The 20,453-nt window shown below is 41.3% G+C and overlaps 1 protein-coding gene across 1 annotated transcript; it reads right to left on the bottom strand.

Annotated features, from left to right (window-relative positions):
- Positions 1-85: 85 nt before the first annotated feature.
- LOC122401561 (ankyrin repeat and BTB/POZ domain-containing protein 2) lies at positions 86-14,430 on the bottom strand. Its single transcript, XM_043403763.1, has 14 exons — positions 13,769-14,430; positions 8,159-8,363; positions 7,744-7,989; positions 7,052-7,531; positions 6,275-6,605; positions 5,888-6,123; positions 5,492-5,694; positions 4,646-5,383; positions 4,234-4,502; positions 3,941-4,146; positions 3,428-3,721; positions 3,127-3,309; positions 2,829-3,035; positions 86-2,096 (listed from the first exon to the last, which is right to left on the bottom strand). Exons 1-13 carry the CDS (start codon positions 14,428-14,430, stop codon positions 2,829-2,831), a joined length of 4,260 nt encoding a protein of 1,419 aa, XP_043259698.1. The 3' UTR covers positions 86-2,096.
- Between the last annotated feature and the right edge of the window lie 6,023 nt (positions 14,431-20,453).

Here is a 20,453-nt window from a genome sequence, read left to right as displayed (position 1 = left end):
TAACTTCAAATTTTATGGCAACGTATATTGTTTGTTGAAAATGCATGTTAAAATTGTGTAATTTTTAGCGATCAGCTACACTATAACCTACGATGTTTATAATTTATAAAATAGTGATTTACAGTTATTAATTTTGAAGAGTAAACTTATTAAATTGTTTATCTTGGGAGATTAAATTTGTTTAATAGTTTTCGTGTAATATTTAATTGCATTCATTTAAGGAAATACAAATGAATGCACGAATTAATTTTTTCGAATATTAGTATATCTCAGGAATATACAGACTAAATAATGTGGCACTAAATTAATCGACGTTAATTAAGTAGTATTATATTGGCAAAACATGTCGAACGGACGGTATTTTGATTTAATTTCTATAATTAAATATTATACATATTTGTTACGTTTTTTGTACTTGTTTTCTACTTGCTCACACATAATACTAATTTTCTATTGCACAAGTTTTCTTCAATCTGTATCAAATAAATAAGTGTAACGTGTATAAACGGTAGATCGATGATTGTATGTCACGTCAATTCGGTAATTTTTTCAGTATTTTAAAGTTTTTTGCATGCTGTTGTTTTAAAATGAAAACTTCGGTTTGTACCAGTTAACGAGGAAAATGGCTGAAGAGCGTTAATCGTTACACGCGTTGCTTGTAATAGCAGTATTGCATATTATTACGTACTATGTTAATTTCTATTTAATTTTCTTTGTAAATTTGTATGATTTGTAAACAAGTTTGCGATCATACATAAGTATTGTTGTTCATTGTTGTCTACTTCAGAAATATTTAAATACGTGTATAAATTAATACTAATACTTGAGGTTATCACACGATTTTTTTACTTTTACCGATAATCATATAAAATGAAGCGTTTTTACTCTTTCATATTGAATTTTTAACGAGAGATATGTAATATTTACGAACAATAGAATAATTTACATTTTTTATTCGTTTAAAGCTTCACTTTCTTGTCTCCATGCAAACACAGCCACTGAGAATATGAATTTTATTATTTACGTTAATGGAATACGGAAGATGCTTACGATAACTTTTTAACGAAATTGTCTTCAAATTTACATTTTTGCTGCAGATTATATATAATTGCAATTCCTATTAGTTTTATGTAACGTTCATTAAAATACGTATATAAAACGAAAAAAACGAAACCTTGATTTCTAAAGCATAATTGAATCATCTGAATATAAGTATGATCTCTATAATCATACTTGCTATGAATTATATCGTTTATTATGAATTGCCTATATATTTGCTGATGCTTGCAACGTTAATAATAAAAACTACACCCACAGATAATTGTGAGATTGAGACAGCCGTTTTCTGAAGATCGATTTGAATCTTATAATGATTATTAGGCATTCCAAAATCTAAAAAGTTCAATGATTACATTATCATTAAGGTTATAACTTGAATATTGTATATACAACTAACCATTGACATTCTAAATAAACCATATTGTAGTACTAACATTATTACGTCGTTAACATACTGTGAATATCAATGGCGACAGTTTTGTTGTAATAATAACGGACTGTACGCCACGAAGTAGTATTAAGCATTATGAATTATGTTTTCTTCTTTTTTCTTTTTGTAATGCGTTGCGTTGTTTATAAAATTTAATTACGAAACATAAGTTCAATTAATTTGAATCAAAGAAATAAAAGAGCAATGTGCTTATAAAGATTTGGCAATCATAGAATGGTGTACACATAATCTAACGTTTCACTTTGCATGAATTATTATCTTTACGTTTTACGTTTATAACGAGTCATCGTTAGTAAACTATTATTGTAATAAAAGTACTGAAAGTCTAGCAACTTTATGCAAGAAGAAGAGTGATAAAAATATAATCGGTTTTATTAAGCTTCGAAAAGTAAAATAATAATCGTTTAATGTTTTTATTATTACAATATTTATAATTTATTGCAATCGCGATGTACAAAGTATATTGTATTATCAATACACGAGAACACTTTAATATTTTGTATTGTCTTCTTTGCATTGTGGATAAACTGTTTGGCCTGTATTATATACAATGTATGTCCACTTGTTCGTATATATTAATAGTTTCCTATTGCAAGAAGTTTAATCCATATAGTGCATATCATGCCACGTATTTTATGATAACTAGTATAAATTTTGTATTTACACAATTACTTAAAAATCTGTGGCGAACATTCATTTTTGAAGATTAAATTTCTTAATTATCATATATGCAGAAGATTCATTTACAACAATAATATATGAACTTGTATAGTTTAACCATTGTATAATGTACATTTATGTACTATACCTTATAATGGAAATAAGTAAAAGAGAAAAGAGTACTATACAACATAAGTAAAACAAATGAGTATTTCGTATATGTAAAAGCATAATTTTTAAGTCCTATTAAAACCACGAATAATTATATCAACAATAATAAACTTGGAATAATTTTACGCGAAGTATACGAAATCGATATTTAAATATCTATATCTGATAGAACAACAGAAAAAATTAAAGATAAATCATCGAATATTCAGTCTTCATTGATTTACGTATCTTTCTTCGTAAATAACGTCACTTAAATGTACGTAAATATATTGACAATTACACTCAATGAAAGCAAAAAATGAAATGATACAGGTTTTGCACTCCAAATTCAACTTCTTGGAAATCAAAGTCACCCTTTGACAAATCAGGTTTTAGTATGAAAATGATGGTAATTTGACCAGGCAATTTGATTTGCAAAACGTTGAATTTGGAATGCAAAATCTGTAGTGAGAATACCCTTACATAGAGTACGATTCCTATTGTATACCTAAGTTTTCATTTTATTTTGTTGTTGAGATCGTCTAGCTTTTATTCTTGCTTGTAAAGTCAGGAGGAGACCTGCAAGAACATCATGATTCGGCAACTTTTTCGCGAACAATAGACGTTTTACCGAGTCGTCATAAGTCAGTAAAGCGACCATATTTTGCAGCAAAAATCCTTGACAGTACTCCAAAAGCTGTGTTGCGTTATAAACCTGAAAAGTATGGTAAGGTTTCAAATGTTATTTTCCGCGATAATTCGATAATACTGACTTCCTCGTTGGAAAAGCGTATGTTTCGTAATACCTTCGCGTGAATGTACATGGAAACAATGTTGTCGAGATCAACCATCGAGGAACACTGTGCTTCGCAATACCTAAGTAAACCATCTAACTGGAAAAAGTTTGCTGCAGCCATTAATTCCAAGACATCACTTTGATTTACTTCCAACGTGGCGCATCCACCATGATACAAAAATTCCATAACCATCTGAAGATCGAAATGAAACTTGATTTTTACGAGGGAGAAACATTTTGCATTGGCATTTTTTCGTATGACCGTTTTAGACGGTCGCGCGAGACACAGCAGTATTTTAAATATTATATACCTGGAAAATGTGGTATCTGATATCATTAATCTGTACAATAGGTGGGTTTCCCTCGCACAATTTCGAACTTAACATATTCCTAAATCTTGGAGATGATGTGACCAACACAATCTTATGGCCGTAAAACACTCTGCCCTCTACTCTAAATTGTACATCGCTCAACTCCGGATTATTTACAAATTTCGGATCTATTCTCGATCCGCTCGATAACGTAGTGTCTCTGATGGGTTTAATCGGTTCCCATCCGAAACACGTACAGAAAATATCAGCAAGCAGAAGCGTTGTGCCCTCCTTCTGTTCAAAAAACGAGAGTAATCAAGAGTAATCGAATTAATGCTTTCAACGATTCACGTACACAGGTTTTGTACTCCAAATTAAACTTTTTTCAAGTCAAATTCATCCTTTTATTTTAAAGTACGTGATCTTATTTTAGAAATACTTGATTTGCGGAAAGTTAAATTTGGGGTGTAAGACCTGTAAACGAATAATTATCGATTTGATAACATAGCCTACCTTGCTATACCTAAAGATATTGAACAATAAAGGAAGACATTCTTGTACAAATTGCGTCGAATAGTCTTCTGGACATACTTGAAGGAAATCTTGAAGTAACTGATCTATCACCGAGTCTAGTCTCATTTCGTGAGCCGTTGCCAGACTGTGCATCCAGCAATGTAACGTCCAGCCTACTTTCAATCCACGGAGTTCCATTGTGATGTCTGTGAAACAAATTCACATGCCAATAAAATTCTATATTTGAAATATTTTGTGTTTTAAAAAATGTTACAAATATCTATTTATCTTACCTAAATGGTTACTTTCGGCGCTGTGGTACATAGCTTCTTGCAAAGCTTTTGTTTGCACCTTGTTAAAAACTGGCTCTTTACCTTCTCTTCGATTTCCTCTTCCATCTACGGTTTGTTGCTGCGGACTAGTACCCGCACTTCCTTCCGCGAGGATCTCTTCCAACGATAATACTTCTTTTTCCCCTCGTTTCGCAGAAAAGTTCAGCGGGTGTGACAGTAATTGGTGAAGGCAACTTCTTTGTCCATGAGCTGTCGCTACAGATATTGCACTGTGTGCGAAACAGGCGAATTACTTACAAGTATCTTTGTCCAAGTTGCAATAAGCAATAGCGATATCGACCTCTTCATTGAGTCACGGGTGTATTATTGTATTACTTTCAGGACGAATCTCGTATAAATGTATACTACTTGCCTGTAACAGCCGCGTTGAGCGGATCCGGAATAGGAAAAAGAGTCTTTTATCAAAGTCGATAGAAACGGTTGAGCTCCGTGAGCCAGCAACAGTGCCACCATTTCGTTGTTGCCAGACGCTGTTGCTGCTTGCAAAGGCGTGACCGTACATTTGTCTTCGCTGAGCTTGGCACCACCTTCGACCGCGGCCCCTCTTTCTAACAATATTCTGGCGATGTTACAGTGCCCCAACAGGGCCGTGTAAGTTAAAGCGGTCCAATGCTGAGTCTCGGCGTTGAATCCACTCTGATTGTAACACGCGTTGCTGGAAGCGTTACTCGATGCGCCTGGCGAGCCAGAAGACGAATTCGACGTTTGCACGTTCTTTCCCGGGGACATAATAGCGGATTGATTGGTTGAACTTCTGGCACTGGACACACCCGGTGGTGCTAGAGGAACCTTGGATGGCGTGTTCGCTGATTGACCGGTCGGTGGTGCTGGACTTTCAATGTTCAAATCAGCGCCAGAATCCAGAAGGGCCAACACCGCCGTTTCATCACCGTTTATGCAAGCTATCATCAGCGCCGTAAAACCATTGTCGTTCACCGTATTGATCTTCGTGGATGGTAATAGGGGCATAGCTTGAGCGATCAAGTCCGCGCGTCCACCGATCAGCATTTTGAAGGCCATGTCCATCGTGAGCAGACGTACGTACTCGGAATCGTCTATGCGTTTCGAGCACACGGCAACTTCCTCGAAGCTGCGAGGGAAACATCATTTTTGTAAATGTAGCGCGTCGTACGAGAATGGTAAGAGAAAACGCAGACCCAGCCAGACTTAACTAATATTTAAGAAGGTCGTGTATTACCATATCGGTCTAATGGGACAGTCTACGCCGGGCAACAACAATCTAGCGGCTTGATTAATATCATCTTGATCTACAACGAGTCCGTGCCTGTGTTCCGCATGAGCAGTCGCGACACGCAGCCATTCCACCAACGGCGGAAGAACAACGTACGCTCGCTCGTATGCGAGTTCCTGTATCCCGGAACCACGTTCGCCGTGCTCCAACTGTGGAAATATTATTACGTTAGATTGTGACGAGATCAACTGTAACGAGGTGGTCGTGAAAGTAGGATGGTAATTGTTTACAAAGATTATTCTCCGATTTAAACGGTTAAAGAATACAGCAACGGCTACAGTTGGGTAAAAGTGGCCGGTTAAAGGTAAACGATTACCGACAAAAGTGAGCAAATGATCAAACCTGTGAACACCTCATATAATAAAACAAGGCGTTCAACGCCTTGGCGGTCAGAGGTATGGGCGAACGTCCCGCTTGGGCTACTTTCGAGATTAGATCTAAGAGTTCCGACATAGATCCCACGCATGTAGTCAGCAACGATGGTTCCAACGCAGATCCTGCTGCGTCCCTTCCACTACGGGACGACGACGACGAGTTTAAGGAACTTACGCTGGCCCAACGTGGCATTGCGAGGGCACCTAAAAGTATTTTCAATTTGTTGTTCGCAATACTGATCATATATCATGGAACATTCTATATACGTCGAAAAAATTCTTTTCGTAAAAAATCATAAGGAGTTACTGTAACGTAACGAATGTATGTATCGTTGAGTAATTCTTATAGTTATACCTGACGCTGTTCGGCCAGCATTAAGGTGTGCATATGGCTGTAAGAGTCCCCATAAATCTCCACTGTTTGCTATGGCATGCTCCAACATAGTTGCCGTTAGGGTTGTGTGCGTATCGGTCGGTACGCATTGTAACAGTATTTCTTCCAGAAGATTTTCAATTCCCGCGGTCAAATATATGGCCGCGTACTCGTGTATCATTCTTCCTAATCGCACATCGGACATCCAACGAAGAAATCGTCCAACTGGTAATTGCAGTCCCGATCGAGATGCCTTTGATTGCTTCAGTTGGTCACCGGATACGGCGAACATTGCGGCGGCACGTAAGCAGGCCTGAAAAAAGAAGTAATTTTATGGGTATAAGCACCGGTTCTACAAGCAATATAGAGATAGGTATTAAAAGATCGAATCCACGGCTGCCAGAATGAGGTGAACAGGATCTACTTTCTTTCGAGAGTTCCATGTGGTCATCTTAACGTTATTGCTTATTTTCATCTGCTTCATTAATGAATTTGCCAAGAACCTGACCGACAACGTTTCACGCTAATTCTACAACTTACATTTTTGCACAGAGTTAATTTAGCAGCAACTGTACAGGCAATTTGCATTATATTTGCATTTTATCTTATCACGACCGGTTTTTTTTTAAAAAAACGTAAAAAAAAGTGCAAAAATTATTTTGGTTCGTGATTATTCACGATACAAGAGTCCTGCAAGTTTTTTTTCGTTTTAAATAGATTTTGTATGAACAGAACTTGTACCCTGTATCATCCACGTACCTTGGTGCAAGAATCGGCCAAGGCTGGACAGAGCACGATTTTAAACGCGCTGTAAACCTCGTGCTTGCTGCACAGACCAACAGGCTTGGCCAGTCTCTGGGTTTCACGACCGATCCTGACCAAGGCCCTCTGCAATAGATAAGAGAGCCGCGGTATAGTCTCCATAGAGACTTGTTCCATGTGCTCCCTCGTACGACCGTTCTGCAACACGCGAAGAACGTCGTGGTGCGTCCATGGCAGTTGCTGCAGCTCCACCAGTCTATTGTGGGAGTCCACCCAGACGAATTCGTCCGCGCTGGTCACGTTGGTGTTGATGGTTTCCAAGCTGGAATGCCGCATCAGTCTCCTTACAGCAGGCTCCGAGCTCTCGGAGCCGCTCAAGGAGGAGTAAGTGGACGATGACTTATGGGAACGCATCGTGAGCTGTTGGATCGCCAGTTTGATGTCTTCTAAACCGGATCCCGACCACGGCACCTGCAACTACGACGAATGGTTTGCATTAAAACGTGGCTAACGATTATTAACGGACGCGTCGACCTTCGTTCGATCAGGACCTCAGGGAAAATTCGACTTTATTTGAATAAGTTTTATTTTAAATATAATGTGAATTTATTAGTTTTCTAACGTATCGAGATCGCGGATATTCTCGATTAGTAAAAGCGGAGTTAAAAATGCGTGTTCGAGGGGGACACCTTGGCGGGTGTGGCCCTGTGTCTGTTGCGGTTCTGTCCAGATCTACTCCTGCCATTTCTCTGGGTAACGGAGGCCGATAGGCGATCGTCCTCGGGCACAGAATTCAGCTGCTGAGGGCTGTGCGACCTGTGGTGACGATGCGGCGGTGAACTGCTACTCGTGTGGCCGCCTGTGTCCGACATGCTCGCGTGTCCGGACGAACGATTCTCATCCGACGAGCTGTTACCCGTGCATTCTGGTCGCCTCTGGAAAAGTCATCGACGCATTACACCCAGGGTTTTACACCGCAATGGGAAATCCCACGTTCCTACCTTCTCCTCTTAACGTGGCAACCAGGCGGACAAAACGTAATTTAATTAACGATCGTAATCAGAGAATGTATTATAGTTCTGAGTTACAGGATACATCGGATACCTGAAGCGCGCGAATCTCGTGCAAACTGAGGTGATGATGCTGAGAGTGATGAGGATGCTGAGGCGTTGGCGTCGGAGCCACGCTGTCCGTGTCTCTTTCCGCCACCATGTGAACCATATTGTGAACACCGTTTTTAGGCGAACTCTCCGCAAAGTCCTTCGAGTACGGAGGACAATACAGATCTCGTCCGTTGCCGCCTCCGGGCCTGCAAAAGAGAACCAACATTCCACATTACACGATTAGAACTTAAATAACTTGCGTGTATTATTTGTTACAGAGAAAAATGTTTCGGACTAAAGTTGCATGGCATCGAGGAGGATGATATACAGTGGCGTGCAAAAGTTCTTTCAAAACAAAAGCGTTGAGAAATTTTTATTACTATCATATATAAGGGCATATTACGTGAAAGAGTACTACAAAACAAATCGGCGCTATTTATTTTTCTTATGTGTTTATTTGCAGAATAAGTAAATTAACGCGTTCAAAAGTTCCCGGCCAGTGTGTTTAATAAAAAAAACAATTTAGCGATACATTATTTAACATATTATGACTAATATTTCGTAGCCATACCTTTTGCAGCAATAACAGCAGCACAGCGACGAGGCATGGATTCAATTAACCGAGTAATGTAGTCGTGTGCTATTTTGTTCCACTCTTCTATTAAATTTTGAAAAAATTGTTTCTTATTAGAACTTCTATGATTTTTCATTCGACGTTTCATCTCTCCCCAAAGATGCTCAATTGGATTTAAGTCGGCAGATTGAGAAAGCCAGTCTAAAACTTGTACTTTATTTGTAGACAACTTTTACGATTTCAGATGCATGTTTGGGGTCGTTATCACGCTGAAAGATCCAATTTTCAGGCATTTTTCTTTCAGTATATGGTAGCATATGAGTTTCTAAAATCTGTCTATACATGACACCGTTCATAATACCCTCAATTTTTGTAAGAGGACCAAGTCCTTGAACAGAGAAAGCTCCCCATACTATAATGTTTCCTCCGCCATGTTTAACAGTTGGTGTTTGGTACCTGGAATCATTTCTTGTGCCAACTGGACGTCGTACATATTGTCTTCCATCGCTGCCGCATAGATTAAATTTAGATTCATCCGAAAAAAGAACAGCTTTCCAATTTTCAACAGTCCAGTTACAATACTTTTCAGCAAACTTTGATCGGGCTACTTTATTTTTCTTATTGATTAGTGGTTTTTTTTAACACTAACTCTGCCAAATAGTCCTACATCATGTAGTCGCCTGGATACCGTACATCGACTAATATTAGCAACATTTTCCTCTTGTAGTTCTGCTGCAATATCGCTAGCTGTCTTCTTTGAGTCCGCAACTGATTTACGTTTTATGATCCTATCAATTCTTTTGGTGGTCTTTCGGGGCCTTCCACTTCGCGGTCGATCTTTTACGCCATTCCCTGCAGGATATCTGTTGATTATATCGTTCGCTGTACTTTTCCCGATAGACAATGTTGCAGCAATTTCGCGAGACGACTTTCCTTTTAATGACAACTCTATCACAATTTTAGTAATTTTACGTACTTCGACAGATGTGTTCGAACCATGTTTACGTTTCAGCGACTGATTGTCAACCGATGTAATAATACTACACAATATTATTTGAATGTAACCACTTACTGTAGTCTGTACATAAATCGAAACTGGCGGTGAACTTTTGAACACGTTAATTTACTTATTCTGCAAACAAACACCTAAGAAAAATAAATAGCGCCGATTTGTTTTGTAGTATCCTTTCGCGTAATATGCCCTTATATATGATAGTAATAAAAATTTCTTAACGCTTTTCTTTTGGAAGAAAAATTGCAAAAACCATCTGGCCGGGAACTTCTGCACGCCACTGTATGTACATATAGCAAGTTTAATAATTTCCACTGAAAAAAAAAATTCCTACCATTTTTGGTCGAATTCGTATTTAATGAGATGCATGATTCTGGTTCTCAGAAATTAAGTGGGTGATGTTAGGTAAGTGCAGCATGGGAAGTAGTACTCTCAATTGCACTTCCACGTTTAGCCCGTTTCTATGTTCAGACTTTGATACATCCAGCGAATAAAAGGCCCGTTCGCACGAATATGTGGTGCAAAACGACACAAACAATTATAAAGCCTTAATAACGGCGTCGTTCTTTTCTGTTTTAAAACCGGTGATTTATGCTGATGCCATTCCCGACCTCGCAACACCATTTATGCGCGCGAAATGTTACGTCTTTTGCGAAGAGAGAACTCGGGTTCGTCGACCGAAATGTTGGGCGAACGATACTTGATATCCCGTCGGATAGGCTTCGCGTTAATTGCTCGCCAAATAATTCCACCGACTAGCTTTCGATTCCTTTTATTTTTTTTTTTTGATCGTGCCTCGAGAAAGCGAGCACATAATAAGAAATTCGTTCCCAAGACTCCGTATTCCGTTAGAACGGCGTCTGGAGGAAAGTTACGCGAGGACTTGCGATCATCGTTGAGCAACGAACATTTTAGTTCTTTTAATTCGTGCGTATATTTTGGATTTAAAAGTTCCGAAGAGTTGTTTAAAAAAAAAGAACCACTGATTCTGCAATCACAATCTATCGCATCTTTTCATCGTGATACATTTCAGGTCGATGTCTCGACGAGAGTGTTAAGTGTCGATGTTGTGATACCGCGTGTTCGAAATGATAATGATAAGCTGTTCTATACAGGGTGTCTCAGCATCGGTAGTACAAGCGGGAAGGAGGTGTACATGAAAAAACAAATCGAAAATAAAAAATAAAATTTTTTCGTTTGAGGTTTCGATGTCAAGAAAATCAAGTATGAATATTTGTAGGATTTAAATGAAAATAAGGCATGTAATTAATTTATTAAACTAACTTAATTAACACAATAATTGTTGGAAATCGCTCATTGTACTTTCTGAATTATATTTGTATGAACATACATTCTAATGTATTCTGTCTTTAATTATTCAAATACCAAATGATTCTCACTTTTAATTGAGGGAGGCTTAAAATATTCCTCTTACACACTTTTGTTTTAACATGACACCATAGATAAAAATCAAGAAGTAACAAATCTGGAGAGCATGATTAGTCAAAACCAAAGATAACAACATACTAACAATAGGACAGCAAATAAAATTGTGATACATGCTCAGGAGGTTTTATCAACACGAGTGTATAGAAGTGCAGAAAACACAATAAAAGTCTGTATTGAGATCTATCCGACATAGGAAAATGTACACTTGCTCGGTGAATATTCAAGATCAATTTTTTCAACAACAAAGCCTCAAATGAACAAATTTTATTCTTCAATTTTGATTTGTTTTTTTTATACAGAATAACCCCCTTCTTGGTTGTACCACTGATGCTGGGACACCCTGTATAATCGAAAAACGACTCGAATCTAAACTGATTGAAAGGGGTAAGAGTGGAGGATTTATGTAGAAGTGACATTTTAATTGTTTACGATAGAATGATTACTTTAAATTGTAACACTTATATCTATAGTGTTCATAGAGGTCTAATTAAAACATTAATATTTCAGGAAAAAATTCTATTCCCGTTCGAGCGATCGCCCTTTCAATTTCAATGAAACATTCACTTGCAGGAACGTTGTATGCATTCTCGAGAAATTAATTCAGAAACTCGGCCCTCATTAATCATACATACCTTTCCTTGGAAACTCGATTTCTATTGTATCGTGTACGGTTCTGTGTTCTCCACTGTTCTGAAAAATCCCTTTACCGTATCATTGCTCAACCCGTTAGATACTATTAATGAAAGAATCACATTCGTGGAGATTTTGAGGTCACATAAATCCGTATGGCCGTGGACGGGGAGAAATATTGTCGATTATTAATAAGATCTATTGCCTGTTGTGGAATATGCAGCCCGGCCCGAGGGGGTTAAGTACGGGTTATGGTTACATAACACGTCGGATTGCACGCGAACGCGTTTCCAGAGTGCAAATTAACAGTAGGCGTACGAAACGTAAATGAGATTCACGTGAACGATAATGCAACGAGAGGCGGGATACGCGATCGTGATCCACGTGTGGTGCCGTGGATCTTGATCGCAGTCTTCTTTTGTTCTCAAACGGATTTGGGCCCAGTGGACCCGTTCGCGGGTTTCGAATTCTTTCTGGAAACGAAACGATCGACGGGAGGGAAATAAATTCGGATCCGTGGAAAGTATCGCGTTCCGAAAATCCACGCTCGCTGACGGGGCCCCAACTTGTAATTAATTGCAGGGGCCCGGTTTCCTCTACGTTACACGCAGACTCTTCACAAGAGGTTCCAACTGGGGCTAGGAATATTCCAATAGCTTACGCTTAATAATGAGAAAATTCCTGCTTCGTTCTATGTTGTCTCAGTTATACGATTTGACAGTGATCTATAGAGTCTTTTAACCCGTTACCTTACAATGACGAGTCTAATTCGTTACAAGTTCTTGATGTCAAGTTTCACGATCATGAGGCTACTCACTCGTCATCGAGTCTTATACAGGGTGTACGGCCACCACCGGAAAAAAAATTTTAACGAGCGATTCTACAGACCAAAATAAGACGAAAATCAAGAATACCAATTTGTTGATTGAGGCCTCGTTAAAAAGTTATTAACAAAATTATTAATTAAATTTGTCCACCTACACGAATTTTTTTCTCACAAGTGCGTAGGATTTCGGAGGTATGTCTATTTACCAAAATTAATTGCAATTGACCCCTGTAACCAAAAATAATTTTTTCCGAACGATTTGAAATTTTTTAATTTCGCCGAAAAATTACTACACCTACTCGTACTTTTTTCTCGAAAGTGCGTACGATTTCGGGGGTATGTCTGTTCACCAAAAATGATTGCAATTGACCCCCGCAATTGAAAATAATTTTTTCAGAACGATTTGAAATTTTTTAAGTTCGCCGAAAAATTTCTGCACCTACTCGTATTTTTTTCTAGAAAATGCGCAAGATTTCGGGGGTATGTCTGTTCACCAAAAATGATTGCAATTGACCCCCGCAATTGAAAATAATTTTTTCAGAACGATTTGAAATTTTTTTTTTCAGTCGAAAATATTTCTGGCCGGTATGGAACTTTAAACGTTAATAAGTTTCGAAGGAAGCCTCAATCAAAAAATCGGTGATCTTGATTTTCGTTTTATTTTTACCCATAGAACCTCCTATTCAAATTTTTTCGAGAGGTGGCCAAACACCCTGTATACAAAGATCAACAGATTTTTACGTTCGCGTGGTATTCGTAAAACAAATCTGTTTTTTTCGTGACCATTTCTTGTACGAACAAATTTAAATGAAATTAAATAATTAATCGAAATACCTTGATTAACTAACGTTACTCCAAAAATCGATTTTTACAGAGAAATTCAGAAACTCTACGCAGAGATTCGGAAACGGAGAACGTGGAAGGCTGAAGAGGGAGAAAATCGTCCCCGTAGCGGCTCCGTCGGGGCGCAAAGGGTCAACAGACGAGAGAAAAGGTATTGTTCGAATACAAAAGTCGAAGAAAAGCCCCGGTCTCGTCCGGTCACGGCAGCCATCAGCGCGGTAACGCTCATTTCTCATCGACACGGTGAAACGCAACAACAAACGCGATCGTGATTTACCCCCTTAGGCGCCATTGCTGAACGAAGCTCCAGTCCGCCTTGAACCCGCTGCTGTCCCCCGGCAAGGACCAGTAATCCTCGACCTGGCTCTCGTCCTCCTCGATCCTCAGCACGTCTTCCCTGCTGGGACTGACGTTCACCACGATCTCGTGCGTAACCTTGGCATCCTCGTTCTCCATCAGACTGACCGTCGACCGTTGTCTCTCCGTCTGGGACTTACCCGAGGACCTCGTGTCCTCAGGATCCGCCCCTCGTCGCTGCTCGGACATCCTGGACTCGTCTTTCGCCGCGAGCCGCGTAGGACTGTCCCTCGACTTGTTCTCCCGCTGCCTCTGGTTCGTGTCGCCAAAGTAAATCACAGTCCTGTGAGCGACGTCTCTGTTCCCGGCTGCGGTCGTCGTCGTCCTTTCCGTTTCCTGTCCGTGTCCCTTGTCCTCCAGCGTCTCCTCGAGGCCAGCGAGCCTAGGATCCTCCGTTTCCTGCCACTCCTTCGACTGGATCCTCGTCGCCAACGGCAAACCGCGGCGCAGGATGAAGTTCACGCCCTCGCGGCGAGCTCGCGAGCCCTCCAGGTTCGCGGACATCCTAAAGCCCGTCAGCTCACGGCACAGCACGCAGACGCAATCCTCGTCGACGCATGAGCCGCGCTCGATCGACGGCATATCACTCGTCGACGGACATTTTCGTCAACCGATTTTTCCTGGAGGGGGCACGACGCGGACGGTTGCACAACGGTCACCGGAAACGGAGTCAGAGCCTTTCGGGGAACCAGATTACGACGTTCGACTCTTTCCTCGATGGTTCAAGGAAAGATGGTTCCGGGTAATCGGATGGATCGGCGGATGGGATCTTCCTCAGACAGAGATCGATAGTTTAAACGCACTCCGATCGATGCTTATTCGAACTAGAAAATGTTCACTGCACGGTCCGGGCACACTCCAGGTTCACTCGAATTTGGAAACTTGTATTCGTGGTATATCGAATTAGAAACCATAACGAAATATTTAGATCGATTCGCGTTACGATAAGCCTGCGCGGTTTTAATCCTCCCGGGGAATGGTAATTGAGTATTTAATGGATTTCTTTATTACTTCGATCTATTTTTCAACGGTGCTGGAGAATGTGCTTACCGTTACGAAACTTGCAAACGTTACGTTCGAATTTTGTTCGAGCATTACGAGCGATACAAGTGCAATTAACAAAACTTTAACGATAAGTAGAAACGCCTGTATCCTACTGTTTTCTTTGGTCGTGTCACTTTCGTATCCTGCGCGCAATATTATGTGAGTTATCTAACGTGTTGCGTGTAGCATGTGTCGTGGGTATCTGGTGTGAGACGCGGCGTTCATTTGTTATGTGATACGCGATGCGTACTGTGTGACATATCGTTCGATACGTGCTAGTTTGTCTAGTCTCACTCCCGCGCGGACATGAGTTACAGTTCTGGGACGCGATTTTCGAGATCTCGGCGCGTCTTCGGCCGCACGACTGAAACCGTTCGTTCGAGGATGATCCGTGGATCGGCAGGTGAAACGCCGTGCACTTCCTCCGACGAAGGCGAACAGGAGATGGCTCTCCGGTATCACTTTCCTTTCGTTGGTTCTTTTCACCGAGCGTAGTACGTCGTCGACGCGCACGTAACCCTGTATCGCGATAGCGGGCACCGCGACGCTTATCGCGAGAGTAAACGCGACGTATCGCGTGAGAATGCTCTTCCCTCGGCAGTCACGGTTAGAGGCGAATGTCACCGCGCGCGTCTTCCGACAGATAAGGTGCACAGTGGGCAAAAACCGACACGCGCGTATCGTGAATTAAATTTTCGCGTGCGTGCAATCGAGTTATCGTCGCGACACAGTGCCACTAGCCTTAAACAAATTCATAGGCGGAGTTCTGGATACATTCAAAGTGCCCCACCCTGCGTAAACAGTATTTGACGGTTTTCGTAAACAAGATGCGCCAGCTTTTCGCCGAAACGATTTCACATTTTTCACAATCTCGATCGCTTTTCCACGCGTTAGAAACTTCGTTGGCGGAGCGTCGACGCGATATATACAAAATGCCCGCGATATGTACAATTTATTCGCTCGAGTTCCAAAGATAGAACGCACGCCAGACCAATTACGCGCTCGCGGAGGCGAGTTCGCGCGACTTTCACCGTTCCGGTCCGCGTAAAATTGATTCCAAAAGCGGTATACCCGGCGTTGCATCGAACCGCCCAGCCGCGTTCTTCCGAAATCGCGAAAGCCGCGGCGATTCGATGGACGAGGGGGAGGGGAGGCGTTATCGTTTCACTTCACTCGAAAGAAGAAAAGAACCGATCTCGGAACCGCGAACGGCATAGCGAACACCGACGACGATAAAAGGACGCGGCGAGGAGTTGCTAGCGCGGACGTCGGGATAGAACTTCCGTGCGTTCCACTTTAATCCGCGAACGCGTATCACACGCTACGGGTCTCCTGTCCCTCATGCCGCGGTTAAGTGGTGGCTGCCACTCCGTAAACTGTTATCCTTCTTTTCACCGCGTACCGCCAGGAAACGGGAGAGTGCAAACGAATGTGTGCCTTTGGTAACCCCACCCCGCGGTCGTTTATTCGGCGGAGGACTTCCGGCGACCATCCTACTTCCTACGGCCGTCTGCTGGAGTCACGGAGCCCTGACCGCGGTTCCGTGACGATTCCCGGACCCCACCGTCGAGGATATTATTTAATCCTTGCCTAGCGGGCGTAGGATCGCTTCCAGTTTATATATTTACATTGCACAATTGTTCGAAATCGGCGCGTATTAGGCACAGAGGGGTACCCGTTGCTGGTTTCATCACCACCGGACATCGTTCTCGATCCTCTCGACTGAGAGACTTCCCTTTCTATGCAAACCGCTCGCTGTTGGCTCTTTTATCGCGATCTAAGGGCGTGAACCGCTCAAAGGATTGGGAAACGCACGCACCGAGACGGTTAACAGTTAACATTTTTATACGTCGGGCCTGTAGCAGAGGTTGGCAACCTTCTCGTCACGGCCTCGCTTACCAACAACGTACATACTTATATTAAAACTCGTTTGTCTCGATCGATAACGTTCTTTTTTCTACGCGTTGCTAGAAACATTCGTTTTTTATAACTATACAACTGGGCGATATTCAGCCGTGAGCCGTTGTGCAAAGAAACGTACACCTCTTAACGAGTCTGTCGTGAGCGTAAAATGAAGGAAACGGCTCTTACAGGGGAGAAAAGAGCGAAAGAAAGCAACCCGTGTCACCGTTTTCCGGTGCACCTTCACAAAGGCGAGGAAGATTCTCAGGAGTTTTCTAACCGTAATTAACGTCGAAGGTGCAGGGTGCACAATGCGGAAGGCAGACAATTAACTAGGCCAGAACCGTTCTGAGGCTGCCATTAAAAAAAGACGACTGTTCCCTCTGTTAAAACGTACGGGCGATAAATTCACCGGCGATACAAATGATACCAGCGAGTGTACTAATTGATCACGAATCGCGTTGTTTTCATTGAAACGCGCCGTATGATAAATTCGCGTGAAAGTCATAGATAATTTGGTTCCCCTAGACAAACCGGTCTTCGACCATTTTTTTTTTGTCCGCCACGTTATACGAACTACATTCTGCAGGCTGTACTACAGCTAGGCTAAAGATCGTGCAACGTTACGATTAACGTCCGCTATAGAAAAGGGACGGGGGGATTCCAGTGTAACAGGTTCAACAAATTGATTTTTTTGCGCGCGCGTAAATTAAAAATATGCATTACGCTATTGCTATTTACTCTTTCTAACGGGAAAAATACTAATTATTAGGCGCAGAAATTAACTAAGATTATGGAGCTGAAAGCGTTACGATCGACAGAGAAATAAAAAAAAATCTTCGAAAAGGTGTCGCGGTTACGGCAGGGTTAACGAGCCCGTAAACGCAACGAATTATTTCCTTCCTCTTCCCAACAAACTAACCATTCGTCCCTTTATCGTTCGGGTTAATATAATTTAAGGACTAATTAAATTTATCGGACACCGCGGCGAACGATACGTTTCTCTGAATTCTTAACGGACAAACGGACGTTTGTCCCGTTCCCTGGTTCGGACTATCCCTTCCGAGAATGAAAAGACATCGACGGAAGTCTTTAATCTATAACATAACGTGCCCCCAACGTGAAAGGTTTTGCAAGGAAGAGTTCAAGGCGCGCATTGTCCGTGCTCATCTGGCGAAACTCCGGTGTCAAGGGCGACAGCGCTTACAACCGGGATATTAAATTAATTACCGAACCGTGTCTTCTACCGGCGGCACTATAATGAGTGTCGTACATTACAATCGTAACAGCGGTCATGATTGTGTCATCCTCGAGCAACGTTAGAAAGGAAAAATTTCATTCGAAGAAAAAGGAAATCGCACGGACTGAACGTACCGCTATCGATAAAGTTATCGATATGTCGCTGGATATCATTAGGATATCGATAATTATTGTTGTATTAACACTAGAATTACCGACAATTATAGTGTGTTTATTTGTACCAAGGAAATTGAAACGATAGGTGTGCGAAGAAATGTATAATGCAATGGAAATAAGTGTTTATTCATTCTCTTATAGAAATTACGAATTTTTACTGGTTTGGTAGTTCTAGTATTAAATAACTACGAGGATTGCAACAATAAATACCACGAGAAACGTTAGATCGAACAGTTTCCAATCGTTTAAAGGCAAAATTTCACGGATTTTGTCTGGTGTTTTTTAACACGTTAAAAATGGAACATCGTTTACGGGGGCACACGCTGACGAATGAACGCTCGTTTGCATGTCGAGCATTATGCAAGAACAAGGTCACAAAACGTCGACTTCTTCCTGTTCGAAACGAGCATACAAGAAAGAAAGAAGAAACGAAACGAGAAAAGAAAAACGAACCATGCAGAAGCGTAACTCCATAAAAACAAAAAGTGATCAAAAAAACAGCAGACTGTGCCACTTAACTCAACCGTGAACAAAATTCTCGTGTTAGAAGACATTCCGGAACTCGAGGCTCTTCGTTATTATCTACACCGTATTACAATTACGAACGTGTCTCTCCCGGTTTCGAATTAACGGGCACCGATAGCCACACCGTTACAGAAACCATTTTTACAGTCGAATGTAACAGATTATCGAGTACGATCAACAGGACCGCTAACTTGTCCGACGGTCGCGAGACGAACAGGAAAGGAAAGATCCGTAACCACGAATAAAATTGCAATTAATTTTAATCCGACGCTATTTTTCATGCTTGTTGCGCCATCAGATTTCGTTTTCGCGGTTTAGAACAATTAGGTTTCAATTGCCAGCGAAATTCGAGAAAGTGAAATCAGGCAGGGGAGTCAATTAGAGCGAGGGAGATACGCTCCTGATCTACCGAACTGAGAAACAACCGAGATGTTATCGATCACGAAAGAAAGGAAAAACGTTGAGAAAGAAAGGAAAGACTGTCTGCGCCTCGTTTTTATGTATCTCGACAATCAGCTTCACATCTTAGCGCGAACTTAAATACAATGAACTCTCTATAATCCGTGTTAATAGGAGCGAGGTGTTGGACGGATAGATCGAGGGGGTTGGTAAATCCGAAGATATCTTCTCCCTTAGCAAGGAACCGCTCGTAGACACGTGATTGCAGCCTCAAACGGTGAACGCTGTGAAGAAGGAAGGATTTTTAATGAATCTCATTAATATATATCATAAACAAATGCGTAGAACGACTTCATCAGCAGAAGGGTTTATTTGGAGCAGAGAACCTGCAACTATTACGAGCTATGGAAGGGAATGTTTCTGTGAATGTCGATCGACAACGAAAGGAAATTCCATAATTGAAATCATTTTAGTCGAGAATATGGTTGTTATCGTATCAGTTCCCCTGTGAGCGTCGCGTCCCTGACCTAGCGACGTTAACGAAGCGAGTAAAAGCTCGTTGGAATCGTCGCGGTGAAAGAAAATAGTAAGGAAAGGAGGAAAGGCCGTTAACCTAAATAGTCAGGGCAGATATGCCTAAGCATCCTCGCGCATCTTCTCACGCGCGTTTTATTATCGCGATCACCCGGTTCCCAGATAACGTTCCCTCTTGTTTCCGACTTTCAGATAACTAATTAAACGAGCGCGCCAGCCCAGCTCTCCTTTCGCACGATCGCGTGAAATTCATCGCCAGTCGCGAATAATTTCTATTTCATCTTTCGTCCGGCCGGAAGAAGGAACGTTCGTCCCTCCCACCAAGGGAAAACTATCCGATCGGACTAATTTCTAAAACTGACTATCCGCGAACTCGCGAGAGAAACACACGGGATCTTCTGTTTTCTACATTTGGTACTAGATTTATCAGACTGACTGATTTTGCATTTCTCGTAAATACAGGGGTCATCGGAAAAGTTTTGAGCCTAACATAGTGTTGGATGACCAATAGGCCAAACATCGATACGTCATCGTCTGTTAGTCACAAGGCTTGTTAGTCACTAGGTCTAAGGTTCCTCCCCTAATATTGTTAAGACATATACAGGATGTTCGGCAACGCCTGGGGAAAATTTTAATGGGGGATTCTAGAGGCCAAAATAAGACGAAAATCAAGACTACCAATTAGTCGATTAAGGCTTCGTTAAAAAGTTATTAACGTTTAAAGGTCCGCTCGTACTGAATTTTTTTCTGGAAAATGCGCAGGATTTCGGGGGTATGTATATTCA

This window comes from Colletes gigas, unplaced genomic scaffold, assembly GCF_013123115.1.
Source record: "Colletes gigas isolate AHSC1104 unplaced genomic scaffold, ASM1312311v1 Colletes_gigas_Sc00025, whole genome shotgun sequence".
NCBI classification, from domain to species: Eukaryota; Metazoa; Arthropoda; class Insecta; order Hymenoptera; family Colletidae; genus Colletes; species Colletes gigas.
Note: the sequence above shows the minus strand (reverse complement) of the source record. Positions and strands in the feature narration are given on the sequence as shown.